This window comes from Conger conger, chromosome 3, assembly GCF_963514075.1.
Source record: "Conger conger chromosome 3, fConCon1.1, whole genome shotgun sequence".
Lineage (NCBI taxonomy): Eukaryota > Metazoa > Chordata > Actinopteri > Anguilliformes > Congridae > Conger > Conger conger.
Genome location: NC_083762.1, coordinates 58,722,743 through 58,746,888, shown reverse-complemented (window position 1 = coordinate 58,746,888; position 24,146 = coordinate 58,722,743). Strand labels below are relative to the sequence as shown.

The 24,146-nt window shown below is 49.0% G+C and overlaps 1 protein-coding gene across 1 annotated transcript in view; it reads left to right on the top strand.

The window, feature by feature from the left end:
• Positions 1–24,146, top strand: part of gli2a (GLI family zinc finger 2a) — a 103,928-nt gene that overhangs the window by 62,736 nt on the left and 17,046 nt on the right. The window contains exons 4-8 of the mRNA XM_061234887.1: positions 7,188–7,390; positions 9,588–9,767; positions 18,965–19,166; positions 19,709–19,907; positions 21,050–21,160. Of these exons, the coding sequence (XP_061090871.1) occupies positions 7,188–7,390; positions 9,588–9,767; positions 18,965–19,166; positions 19,709–19,907; positions 21,050–21,160 (895 nt within the window). The remainder of the gene's footprint in view (positions 1–7,187; positions 7,391–9,587; positions 9,768–18,964; positions 19,167–19,708; positions 19,908–21,049; positions 21,161–24,146) is intronic.

Here is a 24,146-nt window from a genome sequence, read left to right as displayed (position 1 = left end):
CATAATGAGGGCGCAGGTTATTTTGTCAAAGCTGTCATAAGAGCAGCAGTGGGACGCTTCCCTTTTCTTTTTTTTTTCCTTTTCCGCGAGTGCGCGGGACAGCTTCTTCACTGCCGGCGGGATGACGGGAGGCCTCGAGCGCTGCGTTTCCACACACTGGGGACCGTCCCGTCTGCGGCGCGGTGTCACGTGACTTTAAGCAGCACGCCGGACTCGGAAAAGCCTTCTTTTTTTCTTATACCGCCGCAAACTTTCGCAGGCACCGCTAACACTTTTAAACCTCTGAAGAGTAGAGGAGGTGTTTTGGAATGTTTCTTCAACATTCTAAGTGTTCTAGAACTCAATTACATTGAATTACCAGTGGTGATTGTTATATCAGCATTAGAATGTTCTGGTAAGAACATTCTTATCACCTATTTGTGATCTTACACCTTAAAGAGCTGAACTAATCTCCAGAACAGCCAGTTAGAGTGGCAATAATACTTTTATGAATATTATATGTAATAAAAATACGAAAAATGCATAAAAACAATGCGCACGGTATATTCCAGTGGCCACATAATCATAAGCACTACCTGATGACCTTTTCATCAAATGACCTGTGAGATGGAGCGAGTCAGCCTCAGACTAAAGCCTGACCCAGGACAACAGGAAGAATTTCAACTGAAACCACCTCCTCATCCGAGTTGCAGCTTCATTCAGTATTTATACAGAGTTCATAACCATGAACCTGACCACAGAACCCCCTCCTCCCTCTCTCTCGCTGTCTCTCGCTCTCTCTCTCACCCCCCTCTCATCCCTCTCCCGCTCATCCTTCTCTCTCCCCCCCCCCCCTCTCTCTCTCTAGTATACTCATTGAGAGGACTGAAAAACAGCCTGGGGCTTTGAGGGCGAGTCACTGCGATCGTGCCCCATTAATTCCTAAATCTGCGCTTTCTGCCTCCAGTGCTCTGTGACTAAGTGTTGAACAAAGGCCACATTCTCTGGCTGAGCTTTCAGATGATACTGCCCGGCCCTCAATCGGTCATTGTTTGTTCAGTGCACTGTTAGGAGCAGATCCGCAGAACTGCCTACTGTACCTACCTATTATACCATACATGTCTACCCCTCTGTTACACATACGTATACCACTCCAAATGATTGACAGCTACGGACCTACAGCTGCACCTGTGAGTAAGACGATGACAAACATTTTCACACACAAATGAGCTTTTGAAAAAGCGTGACCGCAGGTGGCCACGTTTAAGGAGACAATGTTTGATAGGTTTTATTGGACAGTAAATCCAAGACACCGCGCTCTGGTGTTAAAGGTTCTGCGTCGTACAGAAGACCTGGCGAGAAGTCCAAGAGGTTTTCCGAGAGCCAGAACTCATAAACGGAAAGCAGAAAACAGATACTCTCTCAGTAAATCCTGGAGTGAGGTGAACCGCACTCAGGAGGGCCCTGAACTTTTGTTTACACGCAGATGAACGATTCCCCGTGGATGTACGCTGACATGTTTTTGGAGAGGAGTAATTAATACCCAGAATCCTCCCCCACAGTTTCAGAAGCTGGGCGAAGATGGAGCAGATGAGGAAAACAGAGCTCCTCTTCTCCCTTTGATCCGGACCGCGCTCATTTTGTTTGGGATGAGATTCAGATCTTCCCAGTCTTGTATAGTGTAGTTGTGGCCTGCTGCATTCCTTTTTCAAACAAACAAACCTGCTCCATCCTACCAGCCAATCAGTTTTGTTTAGGCTGCATTAAGAGTGGGCTAGTTAAATACATGTTCCATGTCAACAGTTTGTGTTTGCCAAGGCGCTAGCTGACGCACATGCCCCGTGGGCACAAATCCTGCCGGAACGTTCTTTTCATGCAATAATGGAAAGGATCTAAAAATTCTTACACAATACACCTGGAATACAATAATGCTTGTGTGAACAGACACGTGCAGGAATCAAATATTAATCATGTGAATATGCACATTATTTACAACCTGAGACACAACTTCTCAGGAGAGTCTTTACTGCCGCTCTTTGTATATTTCGTCACCCTCCGTGCTCATGGAGAACTTTAAAGCCCCAAAACGCATTACTGGAAAGGCGGAGTGTAGACTTCACACACTTGTTTGTTTCTGGGTCACTGCTTATAGTGGCTATCAATAACAAAAACAAACTTTTAGCCACTGCCCTACAAGGGTGGAATAGTAGGCTATGAACGCATCGCTTCAACACACCTGTTATCCTTTTGCTTGTATTGTCGTCGTAGATCACAGGCTCCAGAGATAAGCAGCAAAAAAACATGCACAGGTTTTGTCTATTGTGTTGTAATGTAATCAGTAGTATATGGATGTATCAAAAAATAAGCATCAAAAAGGTGATTCAAATAAAGTATCAAACAAACAAATGGATCAATATGCATATAATTTGCTATCGCGTAAGACGGGGTGCGAAAGCAAATTCGCTTAAAGTTCCGAACCAAGCAGCAGAGGAGTGCCTTCAGGCCCAGCCGCAGATGCAGTTTTACAGAAATGAAGAGAAGCGATGCAGAGGTACGGACAAGACTGCATCACCTTGCAGTGCAAGAGTAGCGGGGGCCACGGTAAAAAGGCAAGAACAAATCTGTTGGTTGGCCCGGCAAACAATACATGATACTGGACCTGTGCTTGACCCTTGGGGGACGCCATTTCTTCTGGTTTCCCCATTTCTCCCTAGTTCGGCTTCAGTGACTGTGTGGCATAATGAGGGGTGACACACCACCTCTGCTGCCCCTCCTGAACACAGTGTAGAGGGGATCATCCTCACAGGACAAGTCTCAGGAAGCTAGCGCCTCCCCCGTCTGAAGCTATGCTAAACCGCTGAGCATCTGACGCAAGCTCTCTATGTCGGACAGCAGAGGATACTGTTGCAATATTAGCCTCTGCATTACAAGAGCCCTACTTTCCCTACCCTGCCATCTCGATGAAAGACAGCATCTCTCTTTCTCAGCTACCTCTGACACGGGCTGAGCCACCCATGGTGGTGATGTGATGGAAGCCTTCTGAAATGACAGGTGCTGATTAAGAGATAGATTCCTCCGGTTCCTTAGCTCAGAGGCCTGCAGCAGCCCGAGTCTGATCTCTGAAAGAGCGGCTCAAGTAACGTCTTGTCAGAAAGGGCGGATCGAGGAGTCTTCAATAATAGTACCTGTCAGAGGAGGCCTCCTATTTGTGTCTCAAACTATAAAGTGTGCGGCGATAAATTATTCCGAATTGTCTCCCGACTTCAAACGAGACAAGTTCCTTGAGTTTTATTCTGTCATTGTGTTGTCTGTGCGTGCGGTGTAAAAGGACCGATGGGAAAATTGGGGGGGGAGGTTGGTGGAGGGGGACACCTTGGAGAGGAGAGGAATGTTTTACATGGAAACGGACTGCCTGGTGTCTTCTGTTCTACGCAATCCAGTCACAGAACAGGGAGAGACTCTTTTTTCACCACAAAGTCAACAGAACTCCAAAAATCTAAGAGAAGGGGCGGATTTTCCACACTATGTGAGATTTAGCAGTATCATATTATCTATTGTATAACTTGTCAATAGTACTCATTGAAAGGTGAAGGATATCACCATTTAGCCTCCTCTGATGTCTTACTTCAAATGTACTTTCATCAAGACAGAAGTGATGTATAAAACCACAGTAATCCAAGTAGCAGTGGTGGCAAGGTTAAATTAAGTAATGCTTCTGTTGTGGTGTGTTACTCAAAGCACCACAGATTGCTGCGCCACTCAGTTAAATCATTGTCGGCCATTAAACATGTCAAAACACTTACTTACGACCTCAAATGTCATACTTAGAAAAATTAAGACAGGTTTGTCTCCACTGTCATCGTTGAATACATTCGAGACAACCCGTGTAAAATATAAACCTAGCCAAAATCGCGTACGCCGTGGCAACAGGAGTTTTAGACCTGGCGACACTCGTTAAGTCACGGTATCTTAACCAATCGGGATAGCCTTGAAAATTGTGGGAAGCAGCGGCACTGAGCAGGATGAGCACATACAGTGCAAACAGGCTCGGGAACCCATGCCTACCACACACAGATAATAGCTCTCTGGTATTAGCAGCATGCCACAACTAGAAGGACCTTCCTCCCTGCAGGGGTGCTGAGGTAAGAATTACTCTTCAAAGATCTCACGGTCTCTCTGCTCCGAGAGCGGTTTAGACTCCTTTGTTGGCAGCACATGTATATATGAACCCCCATTGTAATGCTGCTATTAATTCCAGCCGGGCCTCAGAAATTTGAATATCACATTACTTATTTAGTAAGGTTTCTTCTCAGACCTTTTTAAGTAGTTTCTACAAAGGAGTTTGTTTGAGAAAGTGGTTTGCATATTGTATGTCTGCTGGCTGTCTTAATACGGAAATATTTATGCGATTCATAACTAACTTGCGTTCACTGATGTTCTCCATCTTCAATACCATTACAAGTGTATTTTATGTGGGTATGGTGTTGAAACGCGTGTGTTTTGGGGTGTGTGTGTGTGTGTGTGTGTTATCGCAGTTTACACAGACTTGTGGGGGCTCATCTCCCGGGTTTCGGCACCTAAATGCGCACTCTAGCCTCGGGGTGTTTTCGCACAGAGGGTTTCCTGTGTTCCGCTCACGTCGAGATGCACAATCAAAACTCTCAATTCATTTTAAATGCTTTATCTGGACACAACTCAAGCTGAAACAGTGCCAGGAGCTGTAAAACTCTGGGAGTGCATCTACACCACTCATTAAAACACTGGCCAGTCGTCACTTTAATAATATTTCTTTTCCATACATTGTGGTAAATATTTGTTAAGGGTCCAATTCTGCAGTGCAAATATTGGGTGTGTGAATAATGACCATTAAAACATTGGAGTAAAAACATTCAGTAAAAAGCCTGGGGACGCATGAGTAGTTGGCACAGGTACCGCGAATGAGCTCTGGACCAAGAGAGGGTCTGTGCGTCGCTTGTGCTGGGTACAGAGCTCACTGCTGTTACTCCGACAACCTTCCAGAAACGGGCCTGAGGAAGGCCGTTGTGAGGGTCGAGAGCGTGGCTGGATGGGGTTTGGGCAAACCCCACCACACCAAGAGCGTTTGGCTCCCATTTGCACGCAGATAAGATCGCTTGTGTTGCCCGCTTGTGAGAACTGGCACGTCGCTTGGGCCGAACGGCAATGTGGCGAACGTGCACAAGCCGCGCCGTGCAGCAGGAGCAGAGGGTGGTGTGTCCCGTGTATGGGCTGCCTGTTCCCACTCGGCTCCCGAACAGAGACCTCTTTATGGCCATCCTTTTGGCGGGGGTTACAGGCAGAAAGTTGGCCCCGGAACAAGGCGAGCAGTCTGCAGCCATTTACTGGAAACCGAGTGGAGCTCTGGGTCAGGAGGGCTGGCCCCTGGGACAGTGGGGGGAAAAATGAGAGATTGAGGTCACTCAGGACTCTGCCCAGGAATACTGGATCTCAGACCCACCTTTCAGACCCAGAACCACTGTGGGCTGGCTATCGGCTTCATCAGGTTAATGGATTTTGGGTGAATTTAAGACACCCAGTCAGGCCACTTCACTTCAAAAGGAGCAACAGAAAGGACGTTCTTCATGTTTGGGCATAAAGAACTGGGATCAGAGGTAAATATGTTTGCTTGCTGCTGGCAGAGCGAGTATCTGCGTGGCGGAGAGCAGTGGGAGAGCAGGCTCTGAGATCCTGTAGGCCCTTCCCATTGTGATGAATGGAGCACTGCAGGAAACACTCCCACCCTGAAAGAGTCTGGGATCTGTATAGAGCAAGAGTACTTACACACTACATTCTTCGGGAATTTGTTTTTGGCGTTACACGAATCCCCCCTCCAAACACACACACGTGCACACACACTCCCTACCACAGTGAAAATCAAGCTCAGATCCACTCTCATGGTCGTTTCCTCCCAGAACCTCAGGACAGAAACGGGCGAAGCGCTCTGCTCGGTGTAATGTGCTCTCTGCCGGAGTTCCCGCTGTTTGAAAAGGGAACTGAGCTTCCCGAACCTCCGCCGGAGTTCCGCGTAACCCCCGCCCCCCGCCCATGTCAGAGCTGGTCCGGAGTCCGTAGACAAACGGACAGACAGCGGCCCTCTGATCTACTCTGGGTGGCACGGCACTCGCCCCCTTTCTCCCCCACCACCAAGCGTTTCCCCTCACCCCCTGCCACCCTCTCGTCGGGTGGTTCCTCTCCGCCACGGGCCTGAATTTGACATCAAATACATGCCTTCAAAGGCTGTCGCCAGGGAGTTCTCCCAGCTCTCGACAGAAGCTGGGACTGATAAGGGCCTCACGCTCACCTTCAGGAGGTATTACAGTTACAGCAGTCGCCCAGCGTGGGTGGACAGACCGACTGCCAGCCAGGAGAGCGCACGTTTTTATCCTCTTTTCCACCTGCGGGCCAATTTGCGCAATTCTGTCTCTTTTTTCGACTGAGGCACAAGCCGAACCGCGGAGGCTGGAGGCTTTAACTTCCGGACGCATCTCCTCATTACTGCGGCATCCGTGAACGATGCTCTGCCCACCCATACGGCACTGCTTGAGGTCCACGCCCCTCTGTTGCCCTCTGCCTCAACTCGCTCATGTTCTCCGAGCCAATCGGGTCCTAGAACACAAGGAGACATTACCTCATTGTCATTTGAACTAGAAAAAACATGCCGGCAAAGGAAACAGTTGGTATCAAAATCCACTGATAAGTCGCTTCAGGCAGAGACCTGATCTTTACCGGGCTGCTGAACTTATCCCAGTCTCAGATAGACACAGATCATGTCCGGCCAAGCAGGTTCAGTAAGCCTCATGGAAGCTCTGGGAACTTATTGTGGACCAGCAGGGAGAAACATTAGAAGAGGAGCAGGTTAACAGTTAACTGTTCATCCTAGCCTGATGAAATACGTAATTCGGATTCAAGTGCTTTTATGTGCTCGATTGATCTTTCCTGGTGCAACTGAACCAACCGAAAGGACCAGAAGGCAGGGCTTGCACTTGTTTTAGAGTATTCCATAGGTTCAGATACACCAGACATGCTCAGTAAAGCACGGAAAAAGTATTTAAATCCAAAACAATTATGTGTTTGACTGGATAACAGACAGGTCCAGCCAAGCCTGACTACAGCCAGATGAATGTTTTTCCCTTATGTTGAAAATGCGCCGTTTAACCTCTTCTCTCTCAACCTGTCTCTGTGATCCTCAGGCCTCCGGGATTAGGCGGGAGCCCTGTCATCTCGGACATCTCTCTCATCAGACTGTCCCCGCACGCCGCAGGCACCGGGGAGTCTCCCTTCAGCCCCCCGCACCCCTACGTGAGCCCGCACATGGAGCAGTACCTCCGGTCCGTCCACAGCAGCCCCACCCTCTCCATGATCTCCGCTGCCCGGGGCCTGAGCCCTGCCGAGCGTGAGTGCCCCTCTCTCCTCTCCTTTTTATCATTCACTTCAGGAATACTAACTTTAACCCTGAGTTAACCCTTTCAGGCCCAACCCAATATGAAGAGCCTCTACCCAAATCCCATAGGGCTTTAGCTTTGGTTGTGATTTGGTTGAAATTTAGTTGGGTTTTAATAGGGGCTCAAAACAATAGAATCACAGTCGTTTTGATTGGTTGAAAGGGTTAAATTGTGAAAGCGCTTGATAATTGTCAACATTGTATACATTAGTTTAAATGTTGTTTGTTGTTTGTAGGTATGAACATGAGTTTTCATCTCAAGCTCCTTTGAACAAAATATATTACCGTATAACCACTATATCAAATTGCATGGCCACAGACCGCAATCCTTCTACGCAGGATCTTACACGTTAATAAGCATTACAGGCTTGGTCCTCTGAACCAGGAGCACAGAGAGGGGAAAAGAAATGATTCTCAAATTCTCAAAATTCTGCTCACTCAAAATGTGTGCAGGCGGACAAGGTTCGACACACAAACCACATTGTCTAATACGGCATATAAGCCTGTGAGAAACTTTGAACCTTCTGTCTCTTTGATTTATTCTTTGGGTTGGGGGTTGGTGGTCGGGGGAAGGGAAAGGGAAAGGGAATTGGGGGAGGGGATTGGAGGGGGGGGTCAGGGGAAGGGGAGGGGGGGGGAGTTATTGGAGGCTGTGGAAATTAATAAAGGAAAGCAGGCCCAGAAGAATTCCCCAAATTTACTTAGACGTGATGACAACTCTTTCTTCAGGACCACATCGCGGTAACAGGCTGAGGCGAGGAGCCAGAATGGAGAATAAATCACCTTTTACAGTCTGTCAGCAGTAATGCGTCTGTGCTTTTAAAGTTAAATAAGCAGCTCGCAGGAGATCTCGTCCCTGATAAAGCCCTGGAAAACAGCGAGGAAGAGGGGGAAAAAAACAGAGCCTATTTGAGCTGGAGTGAATGCAAATGGGCAGAGGTGGCAAAGAGGTTTCTAACCTTGGATTCTGTCAGACATTACAAATGGCTGCCTCAGTCCAGCGCTATCGGAGCTAGCCATTACCAAACACTGCAGCCTGGGCTGGATTTTGAAAGGCAAATTGGTGTGGAAGGGGTGTAGACTGATCGAGACTGCTCTCTTGATTACAGTGGCGACACTATTAGTTTTACAGTCTTTTTTTCCCCCTTCACAATAATTACAGTTTTTAATATATCATAATTATGATCATCTGGAAATCATTGTTGGAAATTCTTTGCAAGGTTGCTGGCAACAGCCACAGATGGAGTGTATTGTGTAGCATGAGACGTCTCTATCGCTATCCCTTGCCAATGTTATTTCACTCCAAAATGACGGGACGGAGCACCTCCAGGGGCCAGAGCTCTGCACTGCACTGCCCTTATCCAAGCCTCTTCCGCTGGGGTACTTTTTGGCCAAACAGCCTGTTTCACTGGGCCTCCGTCCTGGACTCTCTAGCATGTTCCTCTTTCAGCCGACACAAAGTGACTCAATTGAAGTGGTTATATGATCTGGGGAAGTCTGGTTCTGCCACGAAACAGCACAAACACACGCCTGTTCTCCTTTACCAGGGCCGGGCGTAATTGTTCCAGAAAGGTCGCTTACGGCATGTGCTTAAAGCAAGCTCTTCGGAGGGGGGGATTCGGCCCCTGTTTATGCCCCTCACCTTAAACAGCGCGGGCGTCACCCCCTAACCACCTAACCACTGCACCCGTCAGAAAGGGGGAACCCAGGTGGATGCCGTGGCCCCTATAAAATTCATATCTCGTTCCTATTGCCCCTGACACGTTTAAAGGGGGTTTACTGGGTACAGATGTTAACACGGTTACATCATTATTACCCCGGTGCTCTGTAGCGGGCGGCCCCAAGGCGCTGGACACGTTTTTGAGAGGCCGCTTGGGGAGGGGGGGGGGGCTTCACAGGTCAGAGGAAATTCAGGAATGCAGTGTTCCCCCCACCACACCATCTCTGGCCTTGCATTCCTCTCTCTCTCTCTCTCTCTCTCTCTCTCTCTCTCTGCTTTTGTCCCGAACAGCGAAACAGCCCAGCGCAGACCTCAAACCCTCCCTCTCCCAAAATCGGACCGCTTTCCGGGATGTCCGTCCGGCCGCTAAGACTCCCCTGGCCGAATAGCGGACGCTTTCTGATTACTGGTCTGGCTTGCCTCCCGCAGTTACCCACGAGCACTTGAAGGAGCGCGGGCTGTTCGGCTTGCCCCCGCCCCCTCCGGGCTCCAACACGGCGGAGTACTACCACCTGATGGCCAGCCACCGCAACCCTTACGGAGACCTGCTCATGCAAACCGGGGCAGCCGCTACCGCCCACCTCCCTGACTACATCAGCCCTGTGGACGGTGAGTACAGCCCTGCTCCGTGCCAGGGAGAACCGGGGTACCAGGAGCCAATGGTTATCTCAGGTTACCCCTCACACTGTCTCTTTTGCCTGGGGTGGTGTGTGCACACTGCAGTGTTAGTCAGCAAACACTCTTAGATAAAAGGGTTCTTTGGCCTGTCTCCAGTTCTTTATGGAAGAACTCCAGTTCCCCTATCATAGATGTGAAGTGTGAATGCTCCCAGACAATCAACCATTTTTGCCTGACAAAGAACACTTTAACAAGGGTTCTTCTATGTAAACACATATTTTTGGAGTGTACAGTCCCTTTGAAAAGTCAGGGGTGCATGCTGGTTTTAAACCAACAAGTGAAATACCCGCTTTCTTACATTCTCCGCCCCCCTCTCTGCTGTTCTGTGCAATAACGTTCCTCTTCTAATAACTCAAAGATGATGGAATGACCCCAGGTGAAAAGAGCCCAAGATCAATGGCAGAAAAATGTAAAGAGGTTTAAGCTTTCGGGTTCAAGCGTCTTCATAAAGGAGAAGGGGCCCCCAGGTACACAGACTTCCCATAAACAGCGGTGAGACAGATCAAGAAGGATGTGACATTTATGAGGTGACGGTCCTTTCAGGAGAGCCGCTGGAGCGTGTGTGGATGGCGGCGTGTTTACTGTAACGCGGGACGACTTTCATCTCCGACATCCTCCGTCACCTTAAAAGGGTAGGCGCGTCTGGGCAGAGATGGATGTCTGCGGGGATCGTATTGCGACGAACGCCACAGCCGTAGCATCGATCAGAGCCCGTTTAATGGAAGCTGCCATGGGAATCCAGCGCGGTACATGACCTCACAGGCGGGTTTGGGGAGGGGGGGGCGGACGTGTTGTAATGTCACTGTCCCTGCGCTTCGCTGGTAAATCCCCCGCCCTTCGCCGTACTGCGGCTAAACTTCACAGAAAGGGCTGAGCTCCGACAAGTCGGTCGTGTTGTTCGGGGGGGGCACTGACTCGCCCGTTAAAACCTCACACGCTTTCACCCTGTTATTCTTACCGCCTGGAAAAAACTGCCACGCCAAGTGCCATCCCCCCCACCCCCGTCATGGTGTTTCCCAGGGTGATGTTTAAGCAGGTATCCCTCCTGAAGGATGAGAACAGCAACAGGCTACAGCCAACAAGGAGACAACATTCAGTTTCAATTTAACCCCATGCGCCCCCCCAACCAAAAAAAACTAAAAAACTCAAACCCACAGGCTTGGCAGGGCTGTGGCGAGCATTCCCAGGTACCCCGGTACCCCAGACCGCCGCCACCGCAGCAGACCTGGAAAAGAAAACGAACGTCTCCCTCCCGCAGCTGTTTACCGAGGCCGTTTACCCAAACGCCCACAGACACGCCGAGCGCGTTCCCTGTCCCCCCTCCCCCGTGTTTTTCTGTTTTCTCTGTTGGTGGGTTTGATGTCGGTTGGCACGCCGGGCGCTCTGGGCCCAAGCACTCTGAGGACGCAGCGGCGAGCCCTCGCACAGACGCCGTATTGACAGAGCCGGCCGCTTAATTGCCGAGCGGGGAAATTCCCGAATGAAAGCTTTCATTTAGCAGAGAGGGTGATAAATATGCGTTGCGATCTTCGTTTCTTTGGAACGGAGGGCCGATAAATTTATATGCATATTTAAAATCAATTTATGCTCTAATAAATTCCTCCGACCTACCACAAGACAAGAGTCCTCAGTGAACCCCGACGTGTTGCTGTTTTTTCTCTCTCTATTGATTCCTGCGTGCCAATTACCAGACGCACCGGGGAAGTCTGAGGTCAACCATGAATAGCCATCGTTGTGAGAAAATGAGAAGCGTTAGAAAGAAACATTTTGAAACCCACCTTCAGGAGTAACATGGGTACACAGTTGAGGCCTGATGTTCTCAAACCATCAGCTACCAAAGGTTTGCTGTAGACACAGATACCAGAGGAACATATATATTTATTTAAACTGTCCTTTAGTCTGCTCCACTGACAGACAGTATTAATCATAACCGAAAGTATTTTGGACAATCAATGGCAACATAAAGGTTCCGTATCAAAACAAGAGTAGATTCTGTGGGTAAAGCCCAGATCTTCATGTTCTTAAAGGTACTTAAAGGCTTGAGTTGCCGGAAGCATCCCCTAGGCTAACGCTTCCCCTCTCTCTGAGGAGCGCATAATTAATCAGATCAAGGCCACAACAAAACCCCGCCGTGGTGCTGCGAAAGGCCGCTCCGCGTCGGTCAGACTTTCCCTCTCGGCATTCTCTCCCCAAATCCGGCAGCTCGTTGCGTTCGCGCAAATATTTGCTCTCGTCTGATGGCGTGCTCAAACAATCCAGCGGGGCCTTGAAAAACAAACACGTCGCAGCGATAAAAAGGCTGTTCCCCGGCCCCACACGCGTCGCCCCTAGACTGTGCCAGTCGCACGTCTCTGCCAGTGGCGTGCTCTTACGTGTTAATCACCGCCTGAGTCTGACATCTCCGCGTGCGCGAGAGAAGCTTGGCTATCGCTGAAACAACACGGACACGTTATTCGCCCCAAAAAGGGATTTCCACTCAAGGGGAGGGGGCATCTAAACCCTTTGTGCGCTTTTGATAGATAAGTTTCGCTTTATTTTTGCGAACGGTCTCAGCACTCGGTAACGGCAAGGAGGGAGTTCTTGAAGGTCAGCGGCCTGGATAGACAAGTAAATAAATAAAGGCGGCCATCGCTGACCGAGGCCCTATTCCTCTGAATCACAGCCTGGACAGAGTAGACCATGATTATATGCTGCCCAGACACCGCAGCATTTACATAAGTTTTTGCACTACTTTTTTCCCGCCTCTTTTTCAGGTCCAGGTAAAAGAAGGCTACCTTGTCTCTGTTCGAGTAGCTTTGGGGAAAATGTAAGGGGGGAGGATGGGGGAATAATCGAGGACAGGCGGCTGGCGGGAATCGCCTGGAGTCCCAAGGCAACAGCCGCTGTCAGAGAAAGTGTCTGTAGGCCAGCGAGACACAGGAGAATGTCTTGAGGAAAGGGATTTTTTTTTGGGGGGGGGGGGGGGGGGGACGTGGGGCTGGACCAGGCCTGGGGGGTTCCGGTTGTCCCTGCTTTATAAATGCATGGATACAGACAGACAGACATACACAAGCTCACATGTACACACCCACAGGCGCGCACACACAGGCACACAGACCCACAAACACACACACTCATTAAGACACTTGCACACACAAATGCACCCATACATACACACACAGGCACAGACACACACAGGCGCACACACCCACACCCACACACACACACCTGCACAGCCACACACACCCACACGCGCACACACACACACACACACACACACACACACACACCCACCCACACACGCACACCCACACACGCACACACACACACACACACACACACACACACACAGTTGGCTGCAGTCAGACGCTGGGGGCTTGGAGACGTGAAGCGTGAGCCTCTCACTAATAAAATTTGCAGTCATGGCATTAGTTAGATTTACTCTGGAAAATAAACATTGGTGTGCCGGTGGCAGGTTCCAGCACCCAGAGAACAGGCCCCGCACTGCCTGCCAGGCCCAGATCCAGCAAGGGGGTGTGTGGCTAATAAACACACTTTATTCCCACTGAAAGATTACTAATCTTAGACAAACCCTTACAGCATGGAACATGCATTCTTCCCATTAAAATATACCTCATGTTAAATTAGGTTTTTTTTTTTCCCTTCTCCACAGTTTTAAAGCATGTGCTAGTTCAGTTTTTCTGTGAATATACACTGTAGTAAGAAAATGTTGTATATGATCTCAGTACAGTATGGGATGATCTCAGTTGATATCTGATGAAAACAGTAAATGATCTTAGGATGTGATTACTGATGATCTCAGTAGATTATCTCATTGTGATCTCAATATATGATTACTGATGACCTCAGTAGATTATTTCAGTACAGTATATGATCACCAATGATCTCAGTATAGTATACGATCACTGAAGATCTCAGTATATACTCATAGTTAAATTCCAGCAGATTGCTGCTGTAAAGGCCTCCAGCAGAGACTCTCTGTGGGACCGGAAGGTGTCACTGCTCACCTGACGGACAGCTCCAGAGCTTTTCAGAAAGGGCCCAGGGCGCGCGCGCGTGTGTGTGTGTGTGTGTGCGTGTGCGTGTGTGTGTGTGTGTGTGTCTGTGTGTGTGTGTGCGTGTGTCTGTGTGTGTGTGTGTGTCTGTGTGTGTGTGTGTGTGTGTGTGTGTCTGTGTGTGTCTGTGTGTGTGTGTGCGTGTGTCTGTGTGTGTGTGTGTGTCTGTGTGTGTGTGTCTGTGTGTGTGTGTGTGTGTGTGTGTGTGTGTGTGTGCGCGTGTCACTACTCGCCACGGATCAGAAAGTCAGAATGGGCTCTCCTGGCTCAGACCTGGGAGGTAAAAACACAGTACGGGGGTCAGGGCTGGGGAGAAAGATTATACCCTCCAACATTATTTAGCTTTTCTGCAAAGCCATCCCAATTAAAACAGTGAAGCAGATGTCTAAGGTAATAATTAGCGCTTTGTGTGTATGCCTCTGAGCGCCTGTAATTATAATGCCGTGTCACGCCAAATTCCCGGCTCCCTCTCCCCCCGAGCCGACGCAAAGACGAGCAAGACGTACAAAGCGGTGCTCGCCGCGTACCTTTCCCCTGCCCTCAGACGTGGGTCAGATACCTAACCGTTTTGGATTTGCATACTTTTCTACACTTTAACGGTACTGGAGTCTGGTGTACTGGAACCTATGAAATACTCTCAAAAAGTGCAAACCCCGCATTCTAGTCGTCGTGGTTGGCTCAGTTGCACCAGGCAAGATCAGTCGAGTGCAGAAAAGTATTTGACGTTTACGCCCTGCTGAAAAAAATTGCTCAAGCTATGTTTTCAAACAGCTGGTAGCTGGTTGGCCGGTTAGACCAGCTCCAACTCAACATGGTTCGACCAGCTTAAGCTATGTTTTGAAACAGCTGGTAGCTGGTATTTCAAGCAGGTCATAACTGGATTTTACACCAGGGCGTATTTGACCCAGGTCTGCCTGCCGTGGCCAAAAACCTAAAGCCGGTGACGCTAAAAACCAGCCAATGTGGAGCAGCGTGGTGTCTGATCCCTGTGCACACGAGCGACCTCCCAGCCAGGCCAGACGCAACGATCCCAGAGATGCACTTCTTATGCAGGAGGAGCCTCATTGCTCATTGGCAGGTTTGGCCAGACCAAGTCTGCCGATCAGTTCAGCGGCGACTCGACTGCTCCCTGCACTCTTTGGAGGGGAGTGGTGGTGGGGGGGGGGGGGGGTAGGTGGGGGTTAGCAGTGGCTGAGCAGTGGCTGCTGACATAAATCACCAGGGGGGTGTCTGGGGGGTGAGGCAGACGCCCAGGCCTGGCTCAACATTTGCTCATTTATCAAGGGAAGTGGCACATTAATAAACACGTCTCCCCAGAGGTTAGGGGTGTAACAGAGATAAATAAGGCTTTCGGCCCTGACTGGCTCCTCCCCGTCAACTGAAAGAGAGCCATTAAAGCCATGCAAATCTGAGCTAAATTCACTCCAGCTTTCTCAAGGAGACTGTCAACCCATATCTAGTTAGCTGTTCTATTTACCCCCCTCCCACGCACATACACACACGTCTATACCTACTCACAGACACACACACACTTTTACTCACTCACAGACACACACATACATACACACCTATACTCACTCACAGACACACACACACACACACACTACAACCACAATACATGAGAAGGGTATTTATAGTCTCAAGGCCTGGAAAAATCCAGGGGACTGCTCATTTAATTTGCCAACTTTAAATATCTTTTTACATCTTTTCATGTGTCTGCAGGGCTGGAGTTGTCTCAGAACAGTACACGAGCACACGTGTGTTGTGTTTTAAGACCCATCGGAGCGTTCATATAAAACTAAAAGGGTAGTATCCACAACCGAAAACACATAAGGGGTCACTGTGAGTTATTAGCTCTGAATAAATATAACAGGCCAGGAGACCGCAGGGTTGGAGGGCCACTAATTAACCAATAAACCCTCAGTCTGGGGATCACAGGCTGTCTGTCTGTCTGTCTGCTGCTTTTTGCTCGATTTATGGAAAGAAGGTTTTTGGAAACCTGCTTGAATTGGCAAAGCGTGGTGAGATCGTTATGGACTTCCGTTTTCCCGCACCTCTGGTTCGGAGATACCCCCTCCAATGTTGAGTCTAACCACCTCCCCATTCCTGCACCCCTCCCCCTGCCACCTCCCTATCACCTCCCCATTCCTGCACCCCTCCCCCTGCCACCTCCCTATCACCTCCCCATTCCTGCTTCCACTAAAACCAGCCCTAATGTTCAGCACCTGTTGGGCCTGAAGCAGCTGGAGAGCCCTTCCAGTTACTGCCTGTCACAGTCCCCAACCCCCAAGTCACTCTCTCTTTTTAAATTAGAACCTGAGCACTTTCAGCATCTCCATGTGCCTGATGCAGGGCTCATCTGTCAGCTATACTCGTCTGAGTTTCCCTGCAGTTCCCTTCCTTTTCCGCTGGAGAGTGTTGCAGCCTTCTTGCTGTTGGGTGATAGCTGACTGCTAGGTTTAGTGCTCGCATACCTGCAAATAATCTTATTTGAGCTCCGTTTCCTTTAAATAATTTGCTGCTGAAATAGGTTTATTTTGCACCTCCTCATACTCTGTCATTGGCCATCTGTCTGAATTCTGTTGACCCTTTTTCTTAACTTCAATACCAATGTTACTTTTCTGCTTCAATAACAGAGCAAAGTTAATCGTGCCATACAGTTGTTGTAAAGGAAAATGGTAAAACTTCAAATTGAGGAAAAAGTTAACATTCTGTTGTTGTAAAGAAAAACTGCAAAAATGGTACAAAAGAAAAACAGTGCAAAAATGGTACAAATTACAGACCATATTGATTGAATCCAGGCCATGTTGTAGAACCTTGCCTCATTGAGCGAGAGCACCCCCTCTGGATGATCAGGGGACTGCACCAGCTCCATTGGCAGTTCAGCCCACAGTGGTCAGGCAGCTGCTGGACTGCAGAGTGGACATAAGCAATGGCTGTTATGTGCACTGCATCCCAGCAAACACAAAACGTTCTCACAGTGTTGTTGTCATGTTGTGCCAATGCTATATAACGTTGACAAAACATTCCAGTAACATTGTGAGGACGTTTTGCGTTTGCCTGGTTAACTCGGCTCGCTCTCAAACCGACCCGGGTCGCAGCCATGGGAACAGGGCAGGCCTTCACATACGATCGGGTGTTCCGATTCAGGATTAAAAATAAGTAGGGAGCTATAAAGTAATGCTACTAAAATAAATGAGCTAAACAGCATGCAGTATATTTTCTTGCACAATCCCCTTGGAGATGCACAGTGTACATGTACAGACGTGAATGCAGCGTGCATTACTAAGTGTCCAAAAATAAAGTCTTGGGAGAATAGTGGGAAAACAGAATGAATGAATAATTCAAAGCATTTTTACGCCGTTTGCTTTAAAAAAACTGAAAAGGCCCACCATGAAGGGTGGAATGCTTAACGCCATCTTTGCATTAGCTTAATTTTAATTGAAATCAATTCTGTAAATTACTTCCATTTAACAATGTGAAATACAGCTGCCGCGGAATGATTCTTATCTCGGTAATGACTGTAAATTATTGGGAGCGATTAATTATCCATCGGAAGATGTGGATCTGTACAAGGACACAGTATGTGCAAGATCCTGGAGATAAGAGGATCTCGATTGTAAATCCTCAGAATGATTCATTGTCACGACAAAGCAAAGTAAATATTGTTTTTCCCCAGATGGTAAAGAGTGAAAGTGTGGCACCATGGCTTGTACCCTTTTATTTGTGGACTTTGTGAAAATTACTCCTTTCTGTTGTATCCCCGTTTAAACAGAACCTCGCTATTGTGCTTCCAAAAAGATTTTTGACGAGCAGTTTGTCATCCCTTGCGTTGACTGTTCAAACATTTAGCGAGCTTTGTGACCACGTTTTTGTTGGACTAGAGCGGCACCCGAAAGAAAGAAAGTACGATTAAAAGGATGTAAATTCTACAGTAGACAGAAACTTACCTACACAACCTAGGTTACAAAAGGAATAATATTTAAATGTGAAAATCTGCACTCTGTTTTGCAGTCTGTACATTCAGTTCTGCAGCTCAAGCCCAAGGTTTGCAAAACCGAGTGTACGGATTAGCAAACATGAAGCTTGGATTTTCACATTGAAATGTATGTATTTATTTCTTTACCTAGGGTGTCTAGGGGGGCTCTGTAGAAACCGGACGGCTCTTTCAGAACATTTCCACACGGACGCTGCGGCGGAGTTATTTTCTCCCAAACGCAGCGGCCGCGGCTCGCTACACGCCGAGCGCCCGGGAGATGAGATCATCTCGCCCTCACAGTCCTCCCGGCAGCCAGAACTCCCGCCAATCCCCCTTACAAACCGCTAACTGTATCAGCTGAGAATCAATCTTGGGCACTTATTGATAGGGCCGCACTGTTTCCAGGGGGTTTGAGTGTCTGGGAGGGTCCGTGCGAGCATCAATCACGCGGTCCCGTCTGGAACGTTCCGCCAGCACCTCTCCGCTCCAGAAATAGCTCACCGGCGCAGGGAACAGGTAGGGGGACTGACGCGGTGCTACGGCTCGGAGTGACTGCATAGACTTCTGCTTTTTTCAGAAATGATATCTTAAGTTGCCGACATCAATAATCCCGGCGCTAAGTGGGTGACCCTCTTAGGGAGAGCGGTCGTGTGGCGGAGAGAGCGAGAGAGGAGGAGAGCAGGGAAAGTGTGGCATGGAAAGGTTTAACGGTTCATAATCAATGACTGCTCATTGTTTGGGAGGGACATTGCTAATTACAAGGCGGTGGAGGGGAGTGGGGTGGAAAAACTACAGTAAAGTGAGGACCGTTTTTACACTGGAATGGGTTTGTGGGGACCGGGCCCACCTGTATCTCCAGTCATGTGCAGGAGGAGAGCAGAAAGGAGTGTTGTGGCATGGAAAGGGTCAACAGTTCATAATCAATGACTGCTCTTTGTTTCGTGGGGATGTTACTAATTACAAAGGGGTGGAGTGGAGGGGGGGAAAAACCGCTGAAGAAGTGAGGACCGTTTTTACACTGGAATGGGTTTGTGGGGACCGGGCCCCCCTGCATGGTGTAACAGGGCCTGTGTGTTCCCCCTCCTCCTCCACAGTGTCCCGGTTCCCCAGCCCCAGGCTCACCCCCAGGCTGAGTCGTAAGAGAGCCCTGTCCATCTCGCCCCTCTCCGACGCCAGCATCGACCTGCAGACCATGATCCGCACCTCGCCCAACTCCCTGGTGGCCTACATCAACAACTCCCGCGGCAGCTCGGCCGCCAGCAGCTCCTACGGACACCTCTCCGTCGGGGGCATCAGGTACCGCACCCCGCCCAACCGCAGCGCCAGAGTCCTCACACAGCCAAATACACACACAGTTAGACACACACACTGCCAGATACTCACAGCTAGACACACACACACTGCCAGATACACACAGCTAGACACACGCACACTGCCAGATACACACAGCTAGACACACACACACACACACACACACACACACACACTGACTGCCAGATACACACAGCTAGACACACACGCACATACACACACACACACACACACACTGCCAGATACTCACAGTTAGACACACACACTGCCAGATACTCAAAGCTACACACACACACACTGCTAGAGGCACACACAGCGCTAGAGACACAAGCAGCTAAAGACACACAAAGTTAGACACACACACACAGCTAGAGAAGCAAACACTGCTCGAGGCACACACTCAGCCTGAGATACAAGCAGTTAAACACACACAGCTAAACACACACAGCTAGCCCGTTTCACTACGTTTGAAAGTATATTCCTGAAATAAAAGGTGAAATTATTTCTGCATCCCCCCCCCCCCCCAGTCCCTCCTTCACCTTCCCCCACCCCATCAACCCCATGGCCTACCAGCAGATCCTGTCCCAGCAGAGGGGCCTGAGTGCGTTCGGACACACGCCCCCCCTCATGCAGCCCTCCCCGGCCTTCTCCGCCCGCTCACACCCGCTGGGCATCTCCGGCCTGCCCACCGCCACCCAGAACCACCACCACGCCGAGTCACACCAGGTGAGCCCCCACGCTGCGCTGTGGGGAAATAGACTGAGGGCGTTTAGAGAGTGACATCTTTGGGTGGAGGTTGGAGGGAGGTGGGGGGTTAAGGGAGAGATTAAAACAGCGAAATGCTCATTTAAAGCGGATTACGCGCAGTCTCAATTCCCACGGTTTCATTTTCCCTGTAGAGTTTGTAACCCCGGTAGACGTATTTTCGGTCTGTTGGGGACTTTGGAATAACCTTCCGCTACAGCGAGGGTTCCTCTGCTGCGGTTCTTCCACTGGCTTTTATTATCACAGCGTATGCAAACAGGCCTCTGAAGATAAACCCCTCAGGCAGAAGTACAGGATGAACTAATCACACACTCACCCCCCCCATCCGCTACCACCAACCCACACACACTCACCCCCCCCACCCCCAACCCACACACACTCACCACCCGATTACCCCTAACCCACACACACTCACCCCCCCCCACACACACACACACACACTCACCGCCCCCACACACACACACACACACACACACACTCACCACCCCCTAACCCATACACACTCACCCCCACTACCCCCAACCCACCCACACATGCACACATATACACTCACACATACATACATACATACACACACGCACGCACGCACACACACACGCACACACACACCCACCACCATCTCTGTGCATATTTCCACGGTGTCCCAGCCCTGAGAGAGACTGACGTGCGGTGGAAGGCCGGTTGTGCTGAGCAGAAACACATTTACTCTAACGCTGATGCCATTCTGGGTTACTGAAAACATGTGCTCCCAAACCAGACATGCCACACACGGTCACTGTCAGCAGGCAGTGCAGGGGGAACGGGCGGGTGGGTGAGTGAGTGAGTCAGTGCCCCCCTCCTCTTCCCTCAGCGTTCCCCCAGTTCCGCTTAGAATTCATCAGAGGATCAAAGTCCCCTCTCTTGAGTCACACTCGCGCGCTCGTTTTTTTTGGAAACCCTCCGGTCGTTCGTCACGAGGGCCCCGCACCGTTTATCCTCCGTGGTGGATTCGCGTCTGGTGCGCGCCTCCCTGCGGGTTTAGGACGGCGAGACAAAATGGCGTCGAGCCAAACTCTGCCGCCGGCCCCATTTCAAACTCCGCCTCCTCTGCCCCCCCCCCCCAGAACGCCGGAGGGGACTCGGCCGTCAGCAGCACCGTCAACCCCATGATCACCAAGAGGTCAAAGGTGAAGACGGAGGGGGAGTGTCCGCGGCCTGCTTCCCCCTGCTCACAGGTACACGCCCCGTCTCACTGGATACAGATTTTCTTTAATTTTTTATCAGACAACACAGTACACAACACAATATAAAGTGCAACATAAACATGAGTAGATTTAGAATCAATACATCATTCATTATACTGTACATATGCATTTATATTTGCAAGGATATAAAACACGACTTGTATACTGCAACAGGATAAACAAAACGAAAAAGCAGGGCAGATGAGATGCGAAACTTGAACATTGTGATTTCTTGTTGGATGGTTATCGTGTGCATGCGAGAGTTTTGAATACAAGGGACCAGTACTCCCGTTTAGGAGTTAGTTGAGGTCTAAATTGCCCCTATGTATGAGTGTGTGAGTGAACAGTGTATGTTCCATGCAATGGATTGGCAACCTGTCCTGGACTCCTCTCACACAATGCATGCTGGGATAGGCACCAGCACCCTGACCAGGAATACGTGGATTACATAATGGATGGATGGATGGTCTAGGGACCAGTTGTGGAAAGAGGAATTAGCACTAAACATATTCTAGAAAGGGTCAACCAGGTGTCTTCAAAGAATGTAATGCTATCTTTCAAGGATGCTGTGAGTTTCTACAATTTTTCCCGGATTGATTTTCAGAGGAGCGCTGTGAATACCGATGTGTTTATCTGGGCGCCACGCGTTTATCGGCCTCCAGAGTGCCAAATCGTTACGCTAAACTGTGTGCTTATCGTTATGTGACTTATTACACGGTCTTATCCGGAGAGTCCGGGCGGCTGCTCATGATCAATCTGAGGACATTATGAAATAGATAAGAAATGAGGAATCTATGTAAGGCAGAGCTACACCAGGCAAGGAGGTAATTAAAATAAAAATACTACAATTCAAAATGCAGATTCCGTGCCGTTTCCAACAGGTTAGCCTTGCTTTAGCAGACTACCAGAAGGTGACCTTGCATGCTAGAATATTTATATTCCTAAAGGATATACACTTAGTGAGCACTTTATTAGGTATTTCTTAGACTTTTGGACTTTTGCTGCTGTAGCCCATCCACTTCAAGGTTCAACGTGTTGTGTGCTCTTCTGCATACCACTGTTGTAACGCAGGGTTATAGTTACTGTCACCTTCCTACAGCGATTCTCCTCCGACCTCTCTCATTAACAAGCCATTTTTTCGCCGACATAACTGCCACTCACTGGATGTTTTTTTGTTTTTTGCTTTTTCTTGAGCATGAAAATCCCATGAGATCAGCAGCTTTGAGATGCTCAAGCCATCCCATCTGGCGCTAAGAATCATTCCACAATCGCATGGATCACATTTCTTCCCCATTCCAATGTTTGGTCTGAACAACGACTAAACCTCTTGACAATGTCAGCGTGCTTTTATGCATTTATTGCTGCCACATGATTGGCTGATTAGATATTTGCATTAAGGAGCTGGTGTACAGATGTACCTAATAAGCTGAATATAATATAAATTTGGTCGTAGATATCTTTATATTTATTTTGTTTTCTTCATTGGTGTCAGGAGAAGAGAGCAAATTTGAGATTTCCAATCATTAATCTTGGGAAAAAATTTAATGTTACAGTGAAATGTTTGCACTTTAAGTAATGTTACTACATATTTAGTAATAGACCACTTTTCAAATAGTCAGATTAATCAAGGCTGTCTGGGATTAGCTGGGTAGCCAGAAGCAAGCAAGACAGCCAAAGTCTGCAGAAGAAGTGTGGCAAGTCTCCAAATACGTTTGGTACAATCTACCAGCTGGTTTACTGGTAAAACTGCAGGACAGTGTACCTAAGATAATTGATGCAGTTTTAAAGAATTAAAACTGAATTCGTTTTTTAACGTCACTACTCTTTATAGTATTTTTTTTGTATTTAAAACTTATTTTGAAAAGCATCTTTGCTTTCCGGAAGACTTTTGCACATTACTGTACACGCATGCACACACACACGCACACACACATGTTACTTTTTGCTAAACTGAAAATAGAAACACTGCTACTTACGCATGGAAACAGCACTATAATGTACAGTATGAGCTCTCTGTGATAAACCTCTGATTTATGTACGGATTGTGTGTGCAGAAATTACGTAACTTAATTAGCGGCATTTTTCATACATCTCCTCAATTCCAGACAAATGGTTACAAATTACAGACGTCAACAAGTTATCAGTAACAGTAGACCGGCTAATGTGTAGCAGTTCGGGAAAGCTCGGAGAACAGCGCCGAACGGAAAAGGATATCAATCACCTCCGCGCCATCCTGCTCTTTTGAACTCTGCTCTCGTGCGTCTTGCATTACTTACATATTAGGGCCCTCCTTCGCCCGCCCGTACAAAAAAAAAAAACCCGCGGCGCTAAAACTGTAGCTTTTTATATATCCGGTCGTGCTCTTACCCGCAAAGAATCATTTTTCCCCCGAAATACTCCTGCCTGATCAATGGCACGACACCGGACCCGTGGGAACCACCGAGTCCCCTGACCCCCTTTTTCGTGGGCCGCTGAAAGAAAAACTCCTGCTGATAAGAGCTCTGTATCACCCTCCTTCCCCGGGCACTGTTAAGTGTGCCAGAGCACTTCATTTTAATGAAATATCGGCCGGCCGTTATTGTCATCTGAGGGGAATTTTTTTTTCCTATCCCCCCATCTCTTTCTCTCTCTCTCTCTCTCTCTCTCTCCCTCTCTCTCTCCCTTTTGACAAATTTGCGGCTCCTCTCCGGATTGCGAGGCAGGTTGGGGTATGATGCATGGGGGCGGTGTGCCGCCGTCGTCCAGGGGCCGGCAGAATTGATGAAGACAGTGCGGCGCGCTGAGATAAACATGCTGCAGTCAGCACGTTGGGGGCGTCGAGCCGCGTGGCCGTCGCCGCGGGCAGGGAGGGGGGGGGGTTGGGGGCGGCACTCTCAGACGCCTCGGGAGCGGGGCTCCGTCAGCTCGCCTCTCGGAGGGGCCGGGGAGAGAGAGAGCCGCCATTATCTCCTCTATCAGGACTCCTGCCTGCGTGACA